Source organism: Bos taurus, chromosome 9 (genome assembly GCF_002263795.3).
Source record: "Bos taurus isolate L1 Dominette 01449 registration number 42190680 breed Hereford chromosome 9, ARS-UCD2.0, whole genome shotgun sequence".
In the NCBI taxonomy this organism is placed as follows: Eukaryota; Metazoa; Chordata; class Mammalia; order Artiodactyla; family Bovidae; genus Bos; species Bos taurus.
In genome coordinates, this window is record NC_037336.1 from 79570937 (window position 1) to 79594808 (window position 23872).

General features: G+C 35.4%; 1 protein-coding gene across 1 annotated transcript; it reads right to left on the bottom strand.

Annotated features, from left to right (window-relative positions):
• Nucleotides 1-7276: 7276 nt before the first annotated feature.
• Nucleotides 7277-15495, bottom strand: NMBR (neuromedin B receptor). Its single transcript, NM_001205710.1, has 3 exons — nucleotides 15074-15495; nucleotides 9931-10279; nucleotides 7277-7908 (listed from the first exon to the last, which is right to left on the bottom strand). The coding sequence occupies exons 1-3, from the start codon at nucleotides 15493-15495 to the stop codon at nucleotides 7507-7509; spliced, it is 1173 nt and encodes a 390-aa protein (NP_001192639.1). The 3' UTR covers nucleotides 7277-7506.
• Between the last annotated feature and the right edge of the window lie 8377 nt (nucleotides 15496-23872).

Sequence of the window (23872 nt, forward strand, 5' to 3'; positions counted from 1 at the left end):
AAAAACTCTCAGCAAGAATTCTGAGAGGACAGACTTATCTCCTTTGTTAGCATATACAGTTAAAATTAAACCCAAGTGTTTTTTAAGTCAAAGTATTTGTGTCTGAAATATCAACTTCACCTTTCATTTCTCTGTAACCCTTAAAGGTTACAAGTCTCTGACACATGATCTCCTCTGCTTTGTAAGCAACTATAAATTTTTATCGTTTTTGTGTGCTTTCTCTTAGATAACATCCCCCACCATTGAGCTTTATGAACTAATGCTATTACAAGAAAAAAATGGGGGGTGGGTGGGAAGGAAGCTCAAGAGGGAGAGGATATATATATTGTAAAGCAATATCCTCCAATATTGTAAAGCAATTATCCTCCAATTATTTTTTTTAAATAAATGTATTCATGCACTAACTTATTTATTAAGTCAAAGAACAAAATGTAATCACACATACTTAAAGAGATACAATAATTGCAATTAATGACTTCCGATTAGTCTCTCAGTGAAAATTCAATTACTAAAAAGAACAAGGATCAAAATAAATCCAAGATTATTTATTCAATTGTGTCATAGATTCTGAGATAGGAAAAAAACATGAGTTAAAGCTGATTCTAAATCAATCTGAATTAAATTTATTGTTCTTTTAAAATAACAGTGAACAGTCATACTAATATGTCAAATGAAACTATTAATTCCCCAATTCTGCACATTCCCACAATCTGTATGTTGCCAAATCATAAATTGAAATTTAAAGAGGACTACCTCTTATCATGACATCTACTTCTTTAAGGTTTCAAATAGTAGAAAGAATATCAACTAATAATAACAGTAAACATTATAAAATTAAATGTGTTTAAAATTCTAACAAAAATATAGGTTTTTTACTTATACTATTATTTTCTCTAATGAAGACTTCAAGTTGGCATTCATCTACCCTCATCAGTATGAAAAACACAACACAGAAAAAAAGCTCTCTTCTTTGAGACAAAAGCTCAAAATTAGGAAAATAGTCACCTTAGAAATCTAAAGAGCAGATTCTGATAGAAACAATCACACTAACACCCTAAGTAATTCTGGGTTAGGATGGTATGTCATTAAATTGAAAGAGATACAATTTTGTAAACTTCAAAAACTTCATTGTTTTCTAACAAAAGAAAAATATTCTTTATATTCAAAGCTGAGAAAGAGAGAGGTGAAACTTGAGGGTAGTGAAATGGGCTTCTCTTCTGTGACTTTATCGCCAATTTGATATTTTGAAATAATGTAAAGAAGAAATAAAATGTTCTTCAAAAATATTTAGTTTTGACTGCAAATTATGCGATTATCTTAATGAAAAACTATATATACAGTGATATTTTGATTTTGAATGATTTAAGGAACTATTAATAAAGAAAAGGATATAGTTATTAGATAAGTTATTTACTCTTCAAGAGAAAAGTCTCTACTTGACAACCAAAACGGTGTTTTAAGATTGCAGAATTCAATTCCAGAACTTAGTGATTTTTGTCTTGAGATGTGTAACTTTCCATTTATTAAGTAATATTTTATTAATTAAAAAGAAGTCAATATGTACTCCAAATCTGAGGTCAATATATAATAAAGAACTAAAAGTGTTAAGGGCTCCCCAGTTGTCACAGTGGTAATGAATCTGCCTGCCAATGCAGGAGACGCAGGAAATGTGGGTTCAATCCCTGGGGTTGGGAAGATCCACTGGATGAAGAAATGGCATCCCGCTTCCATATTCTTGCCTGGAAAATTCCATGGACAGCCTGATGGGCTACAGTCCATGAGGCTGCAAAGAGCTGGACAAAACTGAGTACACACACGGGCAAAAAGCATTAAAAGTGTTCAAACATTTATCTATATTTTCTATGTCTTGATTTCATTCACTAATAATAAATTCTCCTAAAGAAAATGTATTCTCCTGTCCTGTGCAGTGAAGTATGCCAAGTCGTTTTCTTTAAACAATGATATGTTTCATTAATATGCTTCTTGGCAAACTGCCTGGAGAGGAGAAACAAGTTCTAATTTTTAAATACTCTAGACAGCTTATTATAGTTTATGCTGAAATATAAAATGAATGCAGGCAGATCAAGTACTCCTGAAATTCAGCTGCACTTTCATATGGTCCTTATTGATTCCAAGAGATTTATTTGACCATGAAAACAGAAACAATGCAGTTCTTAGTCACTTGCTATTTGGATAAATTTATCTTTTAAAATAAGTTAGAAATCTACACTAAATTCAATTCCCCATCAAATTTTATTAACTGTCTGCAAGATACCAAATAATTGTTTGACCAAACTCTTCCTACTTTGCCAGAGAGAAGATTGAAAACCATAAACTCAGGTGAATGAGTAAGACTAATGGAGACAACAAAGTCATATTAAAATGACTTGTGGGTTTTTCCCTCCTACTTCGGGACTCTTATAAGACCATGTTTATTTTTCTTTTACACATGCACATAAATAAACATGTAAAATGGTTTTTAAAAACTGGATCATACTGATGAGGACTCACATTTCTTGGTTTGAAGAATGCAGCAGAATACCAACACTTAAAACAAATGGATACATTTCTAAAATTCAGAAGAAAATTAGAAATTTTAAGCATAGACTTGTGTCTACCAATTAAAGTTTTGCAGCATATACAAACAACAATTTAACATTTCAGTGCTTGATTCTCAGATTTGATTATCTACAATGCCAAAATACCTCAAATGATTGAAGGTTTTCCATTTCAAATTATTCTGTTAAGTACCACTAAATATTTTGTAAAATGCTTTTTAGGTTCCTAAGTGGGTTACATTTATATTATTCTTCTACTATGCAGAATAATAGATAATTATTATCTGTTTCTTGGTCAAGGGAAGAATTCATCCCCAGAAATAAAATCTTGGTTAAATTTTGCTGTACATGGTTTCAAACAAATTATCCACCACAGATTAAGACATGTCTCTTTGTATAAGAAAATTTCCTGCTTGAAATTTTGGTGAGACACAACATATGGAAAAAATATAGTTCTTAAAATAACTTGGTAAAATAATTTAGAAAATGAAATGGTGTAAAATGCTGTAACCACAGTACATAAGTAACATTTCCTCCAATAACCATAAAAGACGCAGTTATAACCAGACTTCCCTTAGCGCTCATATTTTATTCTTTTATAGCATTACAAAAATGGCTTTCTGCACTAAAACTGTGCACACCTTGCTCACACTTATTTGCTCACACCTTGCTCCTTGTACAAAAAAGTCTAAGGAAAACAAGCTACACATGTTAATTTATTTGAAGTTGAAATACACATGCTTATCCTATTTTAAGAGAAATCTGATGGTTGAAATATTTCATTTCTCAAAAACTTAATGGAAATAGTTCCTGACTGTGCAGTGAAGACAGTAATAAAATATTATTAAGTGGAAAATTGTACTTGTTCTAAATCCACTATTTTACACCTCTATAGAATCATAAAGATTTAAGAGATGTTCTAACAAGCAAATAGTCCAATAAAATATATGTTTTGGTGTCAAAAGATGTTCTGTTAATTTTTATTATTTCTCATCTCCTTTTTTATGTATAATATGCACAAAATAGAGAAAGAAACTTGGGGAGAGAAATTACAATTCCACATTTTTATATATTAAATTTATTTCTGTAAAAGTATTCACATGGACAACCAGAATTTAAGCTTTGATCGTTATCCTAGAATGATAAACTCAGAGAACTACTTTCCTGTGTCCTTTATTGACAGAGAAGCTCTACATTCTAGGGAGGAAAATTTGCATGATTCTTTCTGTTTTCCAATGAATTATCTGAATTCCAGTTTCCTGGACGTATTGATGATAGATAAATTATATGAATTTAAAGTCAGATAAGAATTCAATAACAGTCTCTTCACTCCTTTAATTATCTGCTTATTAATCCTCATATAATTATTCTGCTTATTAATTCCAATAGAATGGGAATCAGAATAATGCTTTCCTTATGAGCTGACAGGAGGCTTTCCTATAAAGGATATAATATAAAACCAGCCACATAGTAAATGTTTAATACATTTTATTATTATTTCACTATAAGAGGAAAGATGACTTTAAAAATGATGATAAAAATATTTCTCAAACACTTACTGTTAAAATTAGAGTTTCAACTTTGCTCTTGATCAGGTTGTATCTATATTTCGCTAATGTACAGTTATTTTGCATATATTTTGGCACCATGTGAATATTTTACATGCATTATCTACCTTGACCATTACAACACTGTAAATTCATTTTACAGACAAAATAATTAAGGGGGAGCATTCTCTAGTCCCAAGAATTTTAAAGATACTGTATTTTAAAATTTCTTTTGAATTTCTCTAGGTTTAAAGAGGAGATTCAGAGAAGACATAGCCTATATCTACATTGAAAATAATTTAGAGAAATTTGATGAGGAATTCCTTCCATTATGGAGATACTACCACGTTAGACACAGCTTTTTCCCTAATATTTCCTTGAATTATAGTACTACTGCTGCTGCTGCTGCTAAGTCGCTTCTGTCGTGTCCAACTCTGTGCGACCCCATAGACGGCAGCCCACCAGACTACTAGATGAAATTATATAAATCAATAAATTGATTATATCTTTATTTTTTTTTTGTATGTATACTTTTATTATTTAGTACTGTTCAAACCTTCATTATACAAATAATGCATGTTTCTTATAGAAAATTACAAAATATAGAGATTATATCTTTATCTTTATATCTTTATATATATGATATATATATCTATATATATATCTTTATATATATGATTATATCTTTAAAGATCTATTTTACCCTACATTTTTTAACAGATTTGGAATTTGGCATTTTTGTACTTCTGGCTAATAAGCATAATCAGTTAGATTTGCTTCTGTTGTATTATTTCATAGATAAATTTGAAGCTTATTCCTTTAACTTCATTACTTAATAATAAGAAGAACAATTAAAATTTTAAATTCCCAGAAATAAATATAGAAATATTTCAAAATGTAAGCAAAATAACTGCACATTAGCTAAATATAGATACAACCTGCTCAAGAGCAAAGTTGAAACTCTAATTTTAATATGAACCAAATCTCATGTGTGTCAGTGTATGTATGTGTGTGTAAGACATGAAGTTTTGTTTGACTTGAAAAATAAATAATAAAAGAAAATATTAAATATTTACTTATCATGCTATATAGCATGATCATAAACCACAGATTATATACTACTATTTTAACTTTCAGGTGGCTATTCCAAAGAAAGGAAATATTTGAGAAAATGATGCAATTCTTGAGACTCCTTGAAAATGAGAAGTCATAACAGTTTAGTGACTGAATTAAAATTATAACCCAACAGTAGAATGCAAGTCAAATTCACAAAAGAATTTGTACAGATAATCCTCAACCTGCTTAATTCACAAAAAGAGTTCTAAGTATTGAACATGTCTCCTAAAAGCAGGGTCCAACATTAACAACAATCTGAGTTGCAATATTAATATAAATAGAAACCAGAGAGAAAATTCTAAAATGTAGTCAAAAGTTTGATAATATTGATAACAGTATGTAATCAAATATGTGGCTATTAGTAAAATTCTTTTTTAAAAACAAGGAAAATTGAAACTTGTGGTGTGGTACCATTATTACCCTATTGGTAATGTTAAGGAAAAACATTTTCAACAAAATATTTTTAAATTTTTCAATAAAATAAAAATTTTCTAAAATATTTCATGAATAAATATTTTTCATTCTTGAAAAATAATAAGATTATCCTTTAAATTATTAGATCATTATAGTTGAGATATATGTCCTTTTAGTTTACAGCATATATGAAATTACATATACAATGATTGTATATATATTCTTATACATAGTAATATAATACGTGTGTGTTCAGTCACTCACTCATGTCCAACTCTTTGTGGCCCTGTGAACTGCAGCCTGCCAGGCTCCTCTGCCTATGAAATTTTCCAGAAAATATAGTGCAGTGGGGTGTCATTTCCTACTCCAGGGGATCTTCCTGACCCAGGAATTGAACCCACATCTCTTGCATTTCTTGCACTTCTTGCACTGGCAGGAGGATTCTTTACCACTACTGCCACCTGGGAAGCCCAGTAATATATGATATATTTATTATATAGTGAATATACTATATATATATGAATGAAGCTAAAGTGACATATGCACCTTTTAACTATAAGGTCCTGAAAATTTAGAGTTTAAAAGAATAATATTATGTAATATGATGTGCATATATATTGTAATCTTTCATACATACCTATTTCTACCCTCACCTTATTATTAGCAAAAAGAATGGTTATTGATTGAGCAAATATTCTCACTCTGAGACCCACGGTTCTTTAGATTTTAGTGAATGATACTTGAAAGATTTATATAATACCTAGAGTCAATATAAAATTTGTCTGTGATATTTTACACTTTTCTGATGAGGGACTCTCCAACTTTCCTAAAGGTTAAGAGCAGCTATTTGAGATACAAGAAAGCCAATAAAGAAAAGAGAAAGAAAGAGAGAGATGGTGGAGTAGTGAGTGTGTATGTCATGGTATGGTTTTAAATCCTACCTCTCCCACATGGCTGTGGAATCCTCCTTAAGTTTAATTTTTGAAATTTTAATCCAAAATTATTGAAATAATTATGATACTGTTGCAGAATAAACTATCCAAGTAGATTATATACACACTCATCTGGTGGCTACTGCAAGAAAGGATGGTTGAATTCACCAGAGTAAATGGCTGAACTCACCAGAATTATATCCCATCACAGCTACACAGAATCACCCAAATATCCAAACATTTAGCAAGGTACAATAAGATGGCCATGTCAAGTTATGAGTTATAATTTAACAATTTGGGACATATGATGCCCATTTTATATTCAAATCATATTCAGATGATATCTATTTCACTATAATACAAATGTCTTCACACCTTTTAATCACATGCTTAGAAGTTACAGATATAAATTATTTCTATAAATTATGATTAATTGCACAAAGATTTGTTCCACCTTTTGAATTTTCTATTAATTTACTCAAACAATGGATATACATACATGCACTAGTAATGAGTAAAATTCACCGGGAAAAAAATGACTTGTATTTCAAATATTTGGAGCTTGAATATTACACTCATCAGATCATTGAGTCAAAAAAAAAAAAATTTATTTCATGTTCCCAAATAAAACAAATTCAAAAAATGCCCTAGAGTTAGCTCTAGGAACAACTTCAATCTTGAAGTAATATTGACTTATACAAATATAGAGTTGCGTTTTGAATCACTTTTAATGTGGGGAATACATACATTTTTAATGTCATTTAAAGTCTTGTTCAGAGAAAAATGGTAATAATGTTTGTTTTGCCTTTTCTGAGTCAATTGTGAAATCCTTTAATGAATTAGCTGAGATTTACTAAGAAAAATAATAGCTCAGTTCTGTTCTACTCAACAGAAATACAAGAGTACTTTCTTTTCAGGTAGTGAGTTGAATGGACAAAATCACAGTGCCATTTCCTGCTTCACACTGTGCCCATTGAGTAATACAGAATTGGTCACCACATTCTTAGCATTGCTTTTCAGGGAGGTCATGCGCACTGCAGAGGAGCTGAGTAGGTAGCTGGTGGATCTCTCTCCATAGGACTTCCTTCCACAACAGAGCTGACTATTGAAATGTCTCCTGAAGCTTTCACTGAGCAAATAAAGAGCAAATGGATTGACACAGGAATTGCAAAAGCTCAGAACCCGGGCAACCAAGGTGACAATCATGTGACCTAGAGACGGGTCAATCTTGTTATAGTTGAAAGACCTGTACATGTAAAGGATGTGATTTGGAAACCAACAGAAGATGAAGCAGCCCACAAAGACCAGCACGATTTTGGCCAGGCGTTTCCGTGTTTCCATCTGCAAATATAAAGAAACAGTCCCTCGATTAAATGAAAATGGAGGCAGCCACATTCTAAAACACACTGTGTTCGAAAGATGTAAAACTCAGCCGTAGCATGCAAATGCTCCCAAAAGCACAAAAACGGTTTTCCTTGCCAAGATAATGACTTTAACAATTTGATGTAGCCTATTTTGGTCACTGCGCTATTTTCACTTTAAAATGTTTGACAGTTTCTAAAAAGCTACATTCATGTTAAAACTGTGATCTTAAAAATGTCTTAACTTTTCCTTTTGCTTCAAGCCTTATCACGATCAATATAAACATAAATCGTTTCTGTTTGTATTAAACTCGTTGAATTAAAAAAACCACAGAATAAATTCAAGCTTAAAAAATTTTAAATCAGAGTATTTTAAATAAGAAAAGTTGATCTATTGAAATAGGGCATGACTTTTTAAAAATCCTATCCACACACACACAGAAAAAAAACTTGAAATTTAATTTAAATTCCAGCCTCTCATAAATCAAAAGCATCTGATATAACTGTCATTTCTATAAACATTATTATGTTAGACTACATACCCTTAAAATAAAAACACTTTCTTTTCATAAAATTCACCTAGTATGTTTAGTGTTTTATAGGAAGGTCTTCAGGAATGTGATAAATAGACAAAATTCAAATATGAGACAGTAATCTTTTTAAATCTAAAAATCATTTTCTAATATCTAGAGCCCCAAGGTTAGCTCACATTTGTCTAATTTGTTTGAATATTTAAATAAGGCAACATGAAAGTGAAGACATAATTTACTAAGATATTTATAGTAGACAAGATATTTTCTGAGTTAAAACTATTGGTAATTGACTAGAATATGCCAGGGAAGTCTGGAAAGATTTAGGATTAAAACAGATCTGACACTGGGGAGTAAGTAGTGGTGAATGATAAACAAAAATGTAAGTGAGAAGGAGTCTAGATCAGGAAGCAGAATGTGGGGCTCTGGATATAGTCCAGTAGCATCAATTAGACAACTTGGATGGATTAGGAAAGTGGATGTGAAGCTTCCATTACTAAGCATGGGCCTCCATAGCAGGTTGAGCCTAGGTGCCAGAATTTCACTGCAGTGTACATTTATTTACTATTTACTTATTGGAAAAGCTATAAAGTTGAATTAGACCAAGTCTGACCTTGGCACCAGCCCGCCCTCTGCTCCCTTTCACTCTTGTTTTGAGGCCCTCTGTTCCCAGTCTCCTGCTTTGGTGTTCTAACCAAACCTCACCCCCAGTCCCCGGGTAGTGTCCTAGTCCTTTTCTGATGTAACCTTCCCCCAGACTTTCTGTCATCCCCTGTGGGCTAATGGGAGAAGAAACAATAATTGAATAAATATATACTCAAAATGTGACTCAGATGGTAAAGAATCCACCTGCAATACAGAAGACCTGGGTTTGATCCCTGTGTCAGGAAGATCCATAGGGTCACAAATAGAGACAACTGAAGCGACTTAGTACACACACATACTTAAAATGTGAAATTTTTTCTGGTTTGTTATGTATTTCTTTGCATAAACATTTGCATGTAAAGAAAAGCCATCAGAGACATTCTAACAGGCATGTTCAGGTGTCGGATAAATTGGACCTCAGTGGACTTTTACAGCTAAGCTGCTGCTGCTGCTAAGTCGCTTCAGTCGTGTCCGACTCTGTGCAACCCCATAGACGGCAGCCCACTAGACTCCACCATCCCTGGGATTCTCCAGGCAAGAACACTGGAGTGGGTTGCCATTTCCTTCTCCAATGCATGAAAGTGAAAAGTGAAAGTGAAGTTGCTCGGTCGTGTCCAACTCTTAGCGACCCCACAGACTGCTAAGACATGGCCACGAAATAGAGACCCCTGTCTCCAACATCCCTTCTAGTTCAGGCTACTGCATGTCCCAGTGTCCTCTTACTGTTCTAATCATTCCTGGTATTGAAAGCCCATGAACTAGAACTCAAAATAACACTGACTGCTTCTCACCAGCATGCCCTCAACATACACACCTACAGAGCTTACCTGTTTTTTGGTATGTTCATTGTATTCTCCTGGAAGATTATGTGCACTTTTAATTAAGGTCTTTGCAATGTGATAATAATAAACACTTATGATAACAAGTGGTATGAGGAAGTAGACCAAGAAGATGAGCACTGAATGAATCTTTGGATGTAATTCATCCGTCTGAGGATAGGGTATACACGCCGTGAAGCTGCCGTTATCCAAGCTGCCAACGCGTGCCACCTGGGAAAATATGGCTTCGGGAATAGCCAACAGCACGGAGACCACCCAGATGCCCACGGCCTTCACGCAGGTCCACAGCACTGCCCCTGATGTCTGGATATCCATGGGGTTTACAATGGCTCTGTACCTGGGCAGACAGTACATCTCAAATTACTCTCTTAAGAAAGAAAAATTAAAAAGAGAAAGGAAAAGAGAGAGAGATTTTACTAAGATGCCAACCTGTTTACCATAGCCAAGACATGGAAGCAACCTAGATGTCCATCAGCAGAGGAATGGATAAAGAAGAGATGGTACAGATACACAATGGAATACTACTCAGCCATTAAAAAGAGTGAAATAATGCCACTAGCAACATGGACGGACCTAGAGATTGTCACACTGAGTTAACAAAGTCAGAGAGAGAAGGAGAAATATCATATGACCTCCCTTTTATAAAGAATTAAAAAAAATAATTTTTAAAAAATAATTTTAAAACATAACAAATAAACTTATTTACAAAACAGAAATAGACTTAGAGAATGAAAAAAAAAATTTTTTTACACTTAGTAATGTAAAAAAAAAAATGAATTGTGGTTTCCAGGATTAATGATGAGAGGAAGGAAAGGAATTGACATGTACACACCACTATATTTTAAATGGATAACCAACAAGGACTGACTGTATAGCATAGGGGACTCTACTCAATGTTATGTGGCAGCCTGGATGGGAGGGGGTTTGGGGGAGAATGGATACATGTATATGTATGGCTGAGTCCCTTTGCTGTCTATCTGAAACTATCACAACATTGTTAATTGGCTATACTCCACTATAAAATAAATATTTTAAGTTTTTTTAAACAGAGAGAGGTGCCAACACCCCATTATTCCCAAGCTGTAATGTAGTGTGTGGAATAACTAAGAACCCTGGTGTCTCTCTGTCCAAAAGTCATTCCACTGCTTATGAGCACAGAAAAGATGAGAAAAATATTTTAAATTGTCATTTCCCAAACTTCAATAATTTGCTTACATCCTTCACCAGTATTTTCTCCATCTACACATACTGCAGGTATTATCATATATTGAATAATTTTAATTAAATGATTTTATTTCCAATTACTACTGCAAGTATTATAACACATAATCATAAAATATAAAATATTCACAAAATAGTATTATTAAAATTTACCTGAATACTTTTCTAGAGCTTCTGAGGTTGGGTCTCCTACCTTTTTTTTCCCCTAAGGACATTGAGAAACCTCAGAGAAGAATATATACTGGGGTTTTCTCCCTAATTTAGTCATAAGGACAGAAAGAACTGGAAATGGAATAGCATTCTGTCTTTATAGCTCAAATTTCTTTAATGTCAAGACCTCATGAAGTCTTTTCCTACCTAATACCATCATAGTGGTAAATGAACCACACTCCAGGACACAATAGCTTAAACACCTCATTCAATTACACATGACTATTAAGTAAGTTAATAATAATGCAAAAAGAACAAAATCATATGTAAATCTCAAATTACTTATATCTGTCTTTAAAAGCATATCAGGGTACCCATATACCTAGGATTTTAACAAGATACAGTAAAAAGTGATTTTAGTCAAACAAATTAGCATTGCTATTTCATCTCTGATATCCTTTAGAATATCGCTTAAGATCTTTTTCTGCATCTGTAAGTTGGGGATAAAAACATCTCCCTCAACGTTTTGTGATTAGAAAAACAGTACAGAGTGCCTATTACAATGTCTGGCACCTAGCAGTTAGTTACCATGCCATGATCCTGGGCCTTCTCTTTATTTATGTTTGAGTTAGTCTGATATTTCAAAAATTCAGAATAGTTTAAGCTACAAAACAAGCAGATTAAAGTCTCTCTCTGAGGTTCTGTAAGAATTCATGCCATTGCCCATAGGAGAGGAGCAGCTCCCAACCTCAATAAAATAGTCTCTCTCCTTCCTGACTTGCACCAGGTGTCATTTCCAGACCCTCAACAGGAAAGCAGCAGTTCACATTTTCATCTAGAAGGTCTTCCCAAGAAACATACAGAAATGAAAGCAAAGCAACAACAAGCAGCTTCAACTCCAAATGTAATGAAGTTGCAAACACGATGCAGACCTTGCACGTGGCAGAACTCAACAGGCGTGAGTTTCTTTCTCCTATTCTGATTAACTGAATGTTCTTCCAAAGCTGAAAGAATTACAATCAGTAACTAGAATGAGCTAATGCATCTTCTTTTCTAAACTTTATCAGATGAATGCATTCAAATAGTTTGGTTTGTTTTTCAAATCAGAGAGCACTGAGTGCTACAAAGAAAAGTAGAAGTCTCTCATTCCATCTCTGGTCCCACTCCTGAGTTAAAACAAATTTCAAATCATTACCTCCTTACATCCAAGAAATGTACTTCTGCCATTGTCTCTTGAATTAATTATTACAGACATTAGCTCTTGACATCCTGTTATGATATTTAAAGATTTTCTTTCTCATACCACCTTTATTCTTCTCATTCCTAACTTCCTGATTTAGTAAGATATATTACATTTTTACAAGATAGTCAATGCAGTATTATTATGGCTAAACAAATATTGCTTACTGCAGAGTTAAGTAGTATATTATGATGATGTGTTAAACTTAACTTTTCAGTCTGCTATTAAGTAGGAAAAGCCATTAAGAATTTCTTATACCAGGGAAAGTAATAATGCATCTTAATGGTGAAGAGTCCAGGTTTTGAATTGGGTTCAGACAATGGTTTCATCACTGTGAGATTGTGGAAATGTTGCTTAATTTCAAGTCTTATTTTTCTTCACTTTAAAATGGTAATAATTACAGTGTCTATTTCATAGTGTTGTGAGGATAAGAAACAAACAAACAAAAAAAGTTAGCACAGTACTAAGGGCAATTAATCTTACACCTATCTCCAAATCCACAAGAAATTAAAATGTTCAGTGAGATGAAGTATGAGGAGGTTAATTACTAATCAACACTTGATTACTATGTTCTGGAAGAAAAATAGAAGTGTAAACCTGTAACAAAACATTTCCAAACCATTTGAAGCATATATTGGAATGTACTATGTAATTTCACCACCAGTAATTCCAGTTCCTTGATTTAAATTTTCAAAATGCACACCGAGCAGCAAGAGTAGGCTCTGGACCACACAGAAGAGGCAACCAACTTTATACTGTTATTAAAGTACTCACACTATGTTTACAAAGTACGTGATACACATAAACTGAAAAATGTCAGTAAATATATAAAGAATAGCATTTTCTCTGTCCTTTGTCAGAGCCAATTTTCCAATCTCCAAGACAGTAGATTGAGAAAAGTAGTATGAAATAAACTCAAGCCCTAGGTCTTGCTACTGATATCACTTTTAAAAATGAAAGCATAAAGAGAGTAACTATTATAATGATAGCTCTTCATTAAGTTTTATTCTAATCACTAAGAATTTTTTCACATTCTAATTAAAATGGATTCCATGAAGAAGGGCAACTAAACTAAAAAGTCACATTTTACTTCTGATATACAAAAAAGTGTTTTAAAAGATAATACTGAATAGAAATGGTCATAGAAACAAAATGAGATGCATAAATTACTCAAAGTCACCCATCTTTATAGGAATGTGGTTTTAAAAAGAATACATTACACAAACTAAAAGGTCAGTAGTATTTGGTTTAAAAGACAATGGCTCTCAACTTTCTATTGAATATTGTCTTTCCATCAATGAAGATTAACTTCTCAATGCCAAAGTGATGTAAAGGTATTATTACAAATGCCAAGAAATTTAGATGGACTCATTTTTCATTAATAATTTAATATGTAAATTAAAGTGAAGGATCATGAACACCACCTTAATCATTCAAGTTAAACTGTTTATCTAAACAGCTTAAGTCAACAACCCACTCCTAAGGAAATTTGACCAGGGTTCCATGCAATGATGTCTAATTACACATTTCTCCCCACACCCATCCAGATATTCCTTCTGCTTAAATTCCCCAAATCATGATTGTAGAGAGTCTGGGATAGGGTACTGGACCAAGAGTCAACAGGACTGGATTCTCCTCCCAAGCCTGCCTGGGCTTCAATATCCTCATCTGAAAAATAACACAGTTGAACTAGTTGATCCATAAGGTAGAATAACAGACATTTCCCACTCTTGAAATATATGGAAAGAAGATTTTATATCAAAGATGTATTTTTCAGTACTGTTTTAAGATAGTAAAACTTAGTATCTTACCTGTTGGTAGGGGGAAGAAAATCGTATCACTGGACTTCAGGTAATAAAACTAGAAGAATGTATAAAGTCATGTCTGAAGAATATATACTATTCTAGATGTTTTTGCTTCAAATAAATAGCAGCATTTAGTTGGTGAAATAAGTCTTCTTATTTGGAAAAAAAAATCAAAATCAAACACTTTCCTAGTATTAAGGCAGACAGTCTTATCTATCAGGTTATTAAACTACTGAATAAGGAAAGGGCACCTCTAAGTTTTTAGGGACACACCAAAAGCTTCTACAGGATTGTTGCACATCTATTCTATAGTTTTTCTATGAAATGGATAATGAAGATCCTGAAAGTGTGTGTGACTCAATGGACATGAGTTTGAGCAAACTCGGGGAGATAGTGAAGGACAGGGAAGCCTGGCAGTGCTGCAGTTCATTGGGTCGCAAAAGCTCACACATGACTTAGCCACTGAACAATAACAAAGTGTGTGGAAGGGAAAGGCTAGGCTGTGCAATTTTAAACTAATGCAAATATTTTTAAAATAATGGCTTTCTTATTTTTTTTTTCAAGCTTCACATCTCTGTCCATTTTAACTCCTTTTACTCTAATTCTCTGATAGAGTCTCTCTCCTCCTCTCCCCTCTTCCTCCCTGCCCTTCACTTATCCCTCCTTGCCCAGGTACACTTCCGCCCCTCTCCACGGCCGCAGCCTCTGCCCTTACCTGTCGGCACTGAGGGCAGTGAGCGTGAACACGGACACCCCCACGGAGGTGAGCTGGATCACCGGGATAAGTTTGCAGCCCACCTTCCCGAACATCCACTCGTCGAAGAAGTAGCGCGAGGCATCCACCGGGACGCAGGTGAGCAGCAACAGCACGTCCCCAGCGGCCAGGTTAGAGATGAAGATGTTGGGGACGCTCCTCATGGCGCTGTTGGTGATGAAGATCTTCACCAACATGATGTTGCCCAGCAAGCCCACTGTGATGATGATCAGGTAGAGGGACGGGATCACACAGCGGATCACCAACTCCGCAGTGGTCCCGTCCGGGGCGGGTAGGAAATCCCTTTCCGACATCCCGGGAACGAAACCGCTCCGATTCCCGCCCGCGGGCTGGGAGAGGTTGGAAAGAGACTCGGGTGGCATGGTCTCTTTTCCAGGAGAGTTCGCTGGAGTTTCCGTGGGGCCAGGTGCCCAGAAGAGTGCAACTCACTCTTAGGCTGAATGGATTTCCCTCCCGCCAGGACAAGCTTCCTGCCCGCGAGGATCGGGTCACACCGCCTGGTCCCCAGGAAGACCCGGCGGGTGAGAAGTGTCCACAGGCTCCAGCCCTTCACTTTTAGAAGGGGCGCGTTGGCTCCTGCTGGCTCCGAATTTAAAAAAGAAAAAAAAAAGCAAAACAGTTGAGTCTTTGTTCCAGTCCTCAATGGATTGTCCTCGCTTCTAGCTAGCGGAGAGTAACCCTTTTGTGAATAAAGAGTTATCGCTCTGGAATTAATTGAAGTACCTGTCAGACTTTTCGCGGGGAAGGCAGGAAGTCATCCTGCCACTGTCCAGCCGCTGAAACACTAGGAACTAGCAGCGAGGCGGTTGGCACTTTGCGGGTCCCACAGCTTTGCTCTTGTTCCTGCAGTTCCTGCAGTGTTGTGTGGGATTGGAGGGGCTCCGAGTCCTTTCTCTCGAGGGACCTCCCTCTATAGATGCATCCTTACCCGCCTCCAAGCAGAAAGCCCCCAGGCAGAAGTTTGTGAACCTCTGAAGATTTGGGGGCTGAGCTGGTGAGTCCCTGATCCTCTCACACTGAATTTAGGAAAGCAAAAGAGTGACAAAGGAGGAAGTAAGTGAATGGTAGCCCCTCACTACTTTTCTTCCTTGATCCACTTTTCTCACTCCAAGGACAGAAACTCTTTCCTATAGTCAGCATACTGTTTTTTTAACTTACATTTCATTGAAATAAGATGACACCACCCTTATGGCAGAAAGTGAAGAGGAACTAAAAAGCCTCTTGATGACAGTGAAAGAGGAGAGTGAAAAAGTTGGCTTAAAGCTCAACATTCAGAAAACGAAGATCATGGCATCTGTCCCATCACTTCATGGGAAATAAATGGGGGAACAGTGGAAACAGTGTCAGACTTTATTTTGGGGGAGGGGGGCTCCAAAATCACTGCAGATGGTAATTGCAGCCATGAAATTAAAAGACGCTTACTCCTTGGAAGGAAATTTATGACCAACCTAGATACCATATGAAAAAGCAGAGATATTACTTTGCCAACATAGGTCCATCTAGTCAAGGCTATGGTTTTTCCAGAGGTCATGTATGGGTGTGAGAGTTGGACTGTGAAGAAAGCTGAGCACCGAAGAATTGATGCTTTTGAACTGTGTGTTGGACAAGACTCTTGAGAGTCCCTTGGACTGCAAGGAGATCCAACCAGTGCATTCTAAAGGAGATCAGTCCTGGGTGTTCATTGGAAGGACTGATGCTAAAGCTGAAACTCCAGTACTTTGGCCACCTCATGTGAAGTTGACTCATTGGAAAAGACTCTGATGCTGGGAGGGATTGGGGGCAGGAGGAGAAGAGGACGACAGAGGATGAGATGGCTGGATGGCATCATTGACTCGATGGAAGTGAGTTTGAGTGAACTCCGGGAACTGGTGATGGACAGGGAGGCCTGGCATGCTGCAGTTCATGGGGTCACAAAGAGTTGGACATGACTGAGAGACGGAACTGAACTGAAGGTACACAATTCTTAAATGCACCGATCAGATATACACCATTCAGAACCTACAATCTAACCACTATCCCCCAATGTAATCACTGTTGTTCTGCCTTTTATCATCTGAAACAAGTTTACCTACTTTTGAGCATCATATAAGTGGAATTATAAAGTGTCTAACCATGTGTTAAACACTTCTTTGGGCTTCCCTGGTAGCTCAGCTGGTCAAGAACCTGCCTGCAATGCAGGAGATCCCAGTTTGATTCCTAGGTCAGGAAGATCCCCTGGAGAAGTGATAGGCTACCCCCTCCAGTATTCTTGGGCTTCCCTAGTGGCTCAGATAGTAAAGAATCTGCATGTAATGCAGGAGGCCTGGGTTCGATCCCTGGGGAGGGAAGATCCCCTAGAGGGCATGGCAACCCACTCCAGTATTCTTGCCTGGAGAGTTCCATGGAGAGAGGACACTGGCAGGCTCCTCTGCGATCATAGAGAGTCCACGGGGTCCCAGGGTCAGACACAACTGAGTGACCTTCACCTACTTACTCTGAGCCAGCTTATTTTACTCAACATTATATCTGTGAGGTCCACCCGTGCTTTTGTGTACAGCAGTTTTCATTGCTGTATAGTATTCTAGTATAAATATACCATTGTCTGAATATCCCTTCTAATGTTGCTTGACGTTTGGATTCTTTCTAGCTTTAGCTAACTTGAATAATGTTTCTGAAAATATTATTGTGCCTGTTTTCTTGTGCCTTCTTGGATTTCATTACTTAAAACAGTCTGTTATTGAAGTTAGCTAAATAGAATGTTTATATAATACATTTGAATATGTGTTAATGAACTTTATATATCATAGATAGCAAAGCAATTAATATTACATGTAAGTCGAAAATGTCTCTAGGAATTTTATCTTGTTATTTAAGTTTTTACTTAGCATCCAATCTCATTATGCAAAATAAATAAACTAAAACCAATCGTCTAAACTCTGAAATCTCTCCGCCTTTCAAATTGCAACTATCCATCTTAGCCTATTTTATATGAAAATATATTGTAGTTTAAATTGCTCTATGCATAGTTTTATTCTCTTCTGATTGTATTTGGACAATATTAATGATTTAGACAAGAAAAATGTCTAGTCTAAAACTGGATTAAAAAATAGCCAATTGCCTAGAATTGCAGAAATAAGGCATCTGAATTATTGATCTTTTCCACTCAAGTGAATCCTTATGCATTTACTCAAAGGCTTGGGTTGTGGAAGTAAAGAGGATAATAAATGTGTAAATAATGATGACTGTCCTAATATTTTATTAAAATATGTTACAAATCTATTACATTATGTATGAATTATTTTAATACATCAAAAGTTACATATAGGTACATGAGTGTTGTCTCGTTTGTATAGAGTCAATATCATCAGAGATAAATACTACTGAAAGGACAGACGTTTTTATTGAAATCATTAGGTTCTTCAGCATCATATCTAATTTAATGTGTATAAATTTTGAATCTTAATTTTACATATGAAACAATCAAAATTCACACAGACAAAATAACTTGCTTAATTTCATAAATCACTAGTAAAACTATATTGAAGTTTCTTTCAAAACTAGTTTGAAGTTTATTATATTTGACTTCAAAGTCTATTGTATTGCATTGTTCCCAGAGAATAAAATTGCCTGGAAAAAAATGTGATTTCTATATAATTGAAGGGTGTATTTTTAATACTGACATTTTCAATGTTTTTAAAATGTATATATCACATATTTCATTGCCTTAAATTGAACAAATACTGTTCAGAACTATATATAAACATTTCTTGCTGTTTCAAACTCATGCAAATAAGTTGGAAATCACAACCAAAAATAAGGACAAAAATCAGTCAACTGAAACTACGCCAATGATGGCACAGACAACATATAAGTAGATAAGAATATTTAAAATGTTAGGAAAACCTTATTTTGTGAGTTTGAGGAGGAAGAGGGGAACTAAATTGTAAGGAGAGACATGGAGAGTATAAAAATACATATATGGAATTTATGTAAAAGAAAAAGCAATATTTGTGATGGAAAGCTTTATAGGATGAATGGCTGATCAAATAATATAGTACAGAAAGAAAAAGACTGAAAACAATGAATAAAGTATCAGAGCACTCTGGAAAAATTTCAGTGACCTAATATATCTGTAATTAGGTCATCGAAGGACAGGAAACAAAGGAAAAGGTTTCTAAATAGTTGAAGAAATAACAGCCCCAAATTTTTCAAATTTAGAGAAAGTAGATCCCAGGTAGAAGAAACGTGAAGAAAATTCTACCAAGATTGAAAACTAGAAGTTTTCCCACTAAGGTCAGGAACAAGGAAAGGATGTCCTCCTTCATCACTTTTATTCAACATTGTACTACAAGTTCTAGGACTGCAATAGAAAAAAAGACAAGCAAAGAAAATGAAAGGCATGCTGATTTGGAAGGAAGAAATAGAACAGTCCATGTTAGAGAATGGCATGATTTTCTATGTAGAAAATCCAAAAATTCAACAACAAAAAACAGCTCCTCGCACTATTAATAATAAGCAATTACAGCAAGGTTGCAGAATACAAGGTTAATATATGTCAATGTATTTTTTCATATACCAGCAATAAACAAGTGGAATTTTAACTAAAAATTAGAATTTCATTTACACTAGCACCCCCAAAATAAAATACTTAGGTATGAATCTGACAAAATCTGTACCAGATCTAAGATTATTAAAGCAGATGAATCCATGAGGAATGCAAAAGGGCCCAAATACTGGGGACCACATCACCTGTAACTATGGTGCCCATGGGAGGCCCACTGCTGCTACTGTTGCTACTGCTAAGTCACTTCAGTCGTGTCCGACTCTGTACGACCCCAGAGATGGCAGCCCACCAGGCTCCCCCGTCCCTGGGATTCTCCAAGCAAGAACACTGGAGTGGGTTGCCATTTCCTTTTCCAATGCATGAAAGTAAAAAAGTGAAAGTGAAGTCGCTCAGTCCTGTCTGACTCTTAGCGACTCCATGGACTGCAGCGCACCGAGCTCCTCCATCCATGGGATTTTCCAGGCAAGAGTACTGGAGTGGGTTGCCATTGCCTTCTCCAGGGAGACCCATAGGCACACACAAATAAAAGTATATTTGGGGGTGATCACTACCACATGAGTTTGTCTTGTCTACATTTCTGTGTAAATGTGTTTCCTAATTTCACTCAGGCAGTTAGCATACAATGGATACGACATATATGGGAGATAAAACAAAACTGGACTACCCTGTCAAAGACACCATTACAGGAAATGAGACTAGGCATAGAGAAATCAGCACAAACAGAATTCACCTTTAATGCAAAGAGATGTTCAAAGGATAAAAGCTTCTTGCAAAAATATTCAGCCCCATGATATCTTATTTTAGGGAGAAGGCAAATGATAGCAAGCTTCTCAGTCTGGTAAAGAAGCTTTAACTAAATCTCTTCCAAAGGGAAGAACTGTTAAGAAAATGTGAGTGAACAAAATAGTGGGAAGGAGCTTGTGCTCCAAATCAAACAGGGATTTTAGATATATTATTACAAATAGAAGTTGAAGTAGCCCAGGATGGGAGGACTATGTCTGGAATGACATCACAGACATTCACCCTGTGAAACCCCTGTAATTGGTGAAAATTATAAACAAACATAAATAATCACCTAATGTCTCCAGAAATTTTTCAAGACACATACAGCAATTAAAAAAATATCATTCAATATTATCTACTAAATCAGTGAAAACATCCAAACTCTGACATTTGAGACTCAATCTTCTTTTCCTATCCCCACACTAAGCTCAGAATGACATTGCCCCTCTCCAAGTGGGAGCAGCCAAGAACACAGGGCTCCCTCTCGCCCCAGAAGAGGAACAGATCATTAAGTGCCACGAAGAACCATGGTAACGTGACAATCACACACAAAAAAAGACAATTCTTCAGAAACTAGATTTAAAGTCATAGACTATTATGATCTAACTGATAAAGAACTTAAGACAGCCACCATGAACAAACTCAATAAGCTATAAGAAAACTCAGATGTTCAGTAAGCTCAGGAATAAAGTTAATGAATATGAGGAATATTTTATTAAAGAGATTAAAATTCTAAAAGCAAATCAAACAGAAATTCCAGAGTTGAAGAACTCAATAAATGAGATGAAACATTAGAATGCACTGGAAAGAGAGACCATATGGTAGAGAATATTCACGAGTTCGAAGAAAGAAATCTAGAAATGATACAAGTAGAAGATTTAGAATTAAGATGTTAAAAAATGAAGAAATTCTGTGACAACTATCTGACTTCATTAGGAAGGGCAACGTTAAAACAATGGCTACCCTAGAAGGAGAAAAGAGGAGAGAGCAGAGAGCTTATATAAAGAAATAATAGCAGAGAACTTCCTAAACCTGGGGAAGAAACTGGAGATACAAGTCCATGAAACTAAGAGAACATCTAATTGCCTAAAATCAGAAATGTCTTCTTCAAGACACATTATATTAAAGCTCTCAAAAGTTAATGACAAAGAAATAATTTTAAAAGTGGTCAGGGAAAAAAAGAATATGAGGAACCTCCATTAGACTATCAGCAGAATTTTTTCAGCAGAATCTCTACAGGTCAGGAGAGACTTTGGAATGATACACTCAAAGTATTCAAAGTATTAGAAGAGAAAAAAAAAAAAAAAACTCTCAGCCAAGAATACACAGCAAAGTTATACTTCAGATATGAAGGAGAAATAAAGGTGTTCCCAAAGGAGCAAAAGCTGAGAGAGTTCATCGATGCTATTAATAGATCTGCCTTACAGGAAATAATGAAGGTAGCTCTTCTATCTGAAATGGAAAGGGAAAAAACTACACAAAACTTTGAGTAAGATGAGAGAGACAAACAGTAATAATCTGTATCAGAATAGGTTGTTTAAAACCTAATTGTAGTAAAAGGTTAAAGGGAAAAAAAGCAGTAAAAGTAACTATAATTACTTCAGTTTGCTAACAAACTCACAACATAAAAAGGGATAATTTAAGACCACAAAAATGGGGAAGAGGAAAAGGATGGAACCCACATAAGAAGATGAAGATAAGGTATTATTGGCAGAAAAGGGACTATATTATCTACAAGACACTTTACACAAAATTCATGGTAACCACAAAACACAAATCTAGAGCAGAGACACAAAACATAAAAACAGGAAACAGAAAACCACCAGATTAAAACGGCAGGCCAAAAAAGGAAGGAAAAAGAGACAAAAGAAATACATTACAATCACATAAAAAGATAAAATGGCAGTACTAAACCAAATTTATCATCCTTATATAATGTTATAAATCAACCTTACCTCAATTTTTTAAAAGTTGTTCTTCAAAGAGATAAAACTGAAAAACCTTTAGTTAGATTGACCAAGAAAAAAGAAAAAAATTACCAAAATCAGGTATGAAAAAGGGTCATCACTTTGGTACTTTGCAGAACACAATCAAGAAAGTAGTGAGATGATACACACAATGGAATTTATAAACCACGTGTTTAAAAAGGGACTTGTACCTTGAAAATATAAAGAGCCCTTATAATTCAATCATAAAAGGATAAATAGCTCAATTTAGAAATGCACAAAGGATCTGAAGAGATATTTCTCTAAAGAAGATATATAATTGACTGATCAGCACATGAAAGGATGCTCAACATCATTAATCATCAGCGAAATGCACATCAAAACCACAATGAAAAACTCACTAGGATCACTATGATTAAAAAATAAAGACATCAGGAAACTCTGGTGGTCTAGTGGCTAGGTCTCTGTGCTCCCACTGCTGAGGGTCCAGGTTCAACCACTGGTCTGGGAATTAATATCCCACAAGCTGAGTGATGCAGCAAAGAATAAAATGAAATTTAAAAACTAAAGACAAAATCAAGTGTTGACAAAGATGTGGAGAAATTCAAATCCTTAGAGAAATGAAAAATGGTGCATTCACTGTGGAAAACAGTCTGACTATTCCTCAAAAGATTACACAAATTACCATATTACCCAGCATTCTACTCCTAAGTATATGTACAAGAGAATTAAAAACACATACCTATACACAAATTACGGGCTTCCCTGGTGGTTCAGATGGTAAAGAATCAGCCTGCAATGCAGGAGACCCAGGTTCAGTCCCTTGAATGGGAAGATCCCCTGGAGAAGGAAATGGCAATCCACTCCAGTATTCTTGTCTGGAGAATTCTATGGACAGAGGATCCTGGCAAGCTTAATCCTTGGGATTGTAAACAGTCGAACACGACTGAGCAACTAACACACAATACACAAATTATCATAGCTTTATTCATAATAACCAAAAAGTAGCAACAACTCAAATGTCTATCAAGCAATGAATAAATAAAATGCAATCTATCCATACAATAATATTCCTATATTGCGTTAAGGAATCAAGTACTGACACCTGCCACAATGCCCATGAAGACTGAAAACACTATGCTAGTTAAAGAAGCTAACCATAAAAGACCAGATAATGTATGATTCCATTTATATAAAATGGATTATATGAAATTTATATGAAATGTTCAGAAAGGGCAAATCTATAGAGGTGAAAAGCTGCCTAGGACTGGAAAGCTGGGGGGAAATGGGAATAGGAAAAAATGCTAATGGGTATTGGTTTTGCTTCCCTGGTGGCTCAGAGGTTAAAGCATCTGCCTGCAATGCGGGAGACCTGGGTTTGATCCATGGGTGGGGAAGATCCCCTGGAGAAGGAAATGGCAACCCACTCCAGTATTCTTGCCTGGAGAATCCCATGGATGGAGGAGC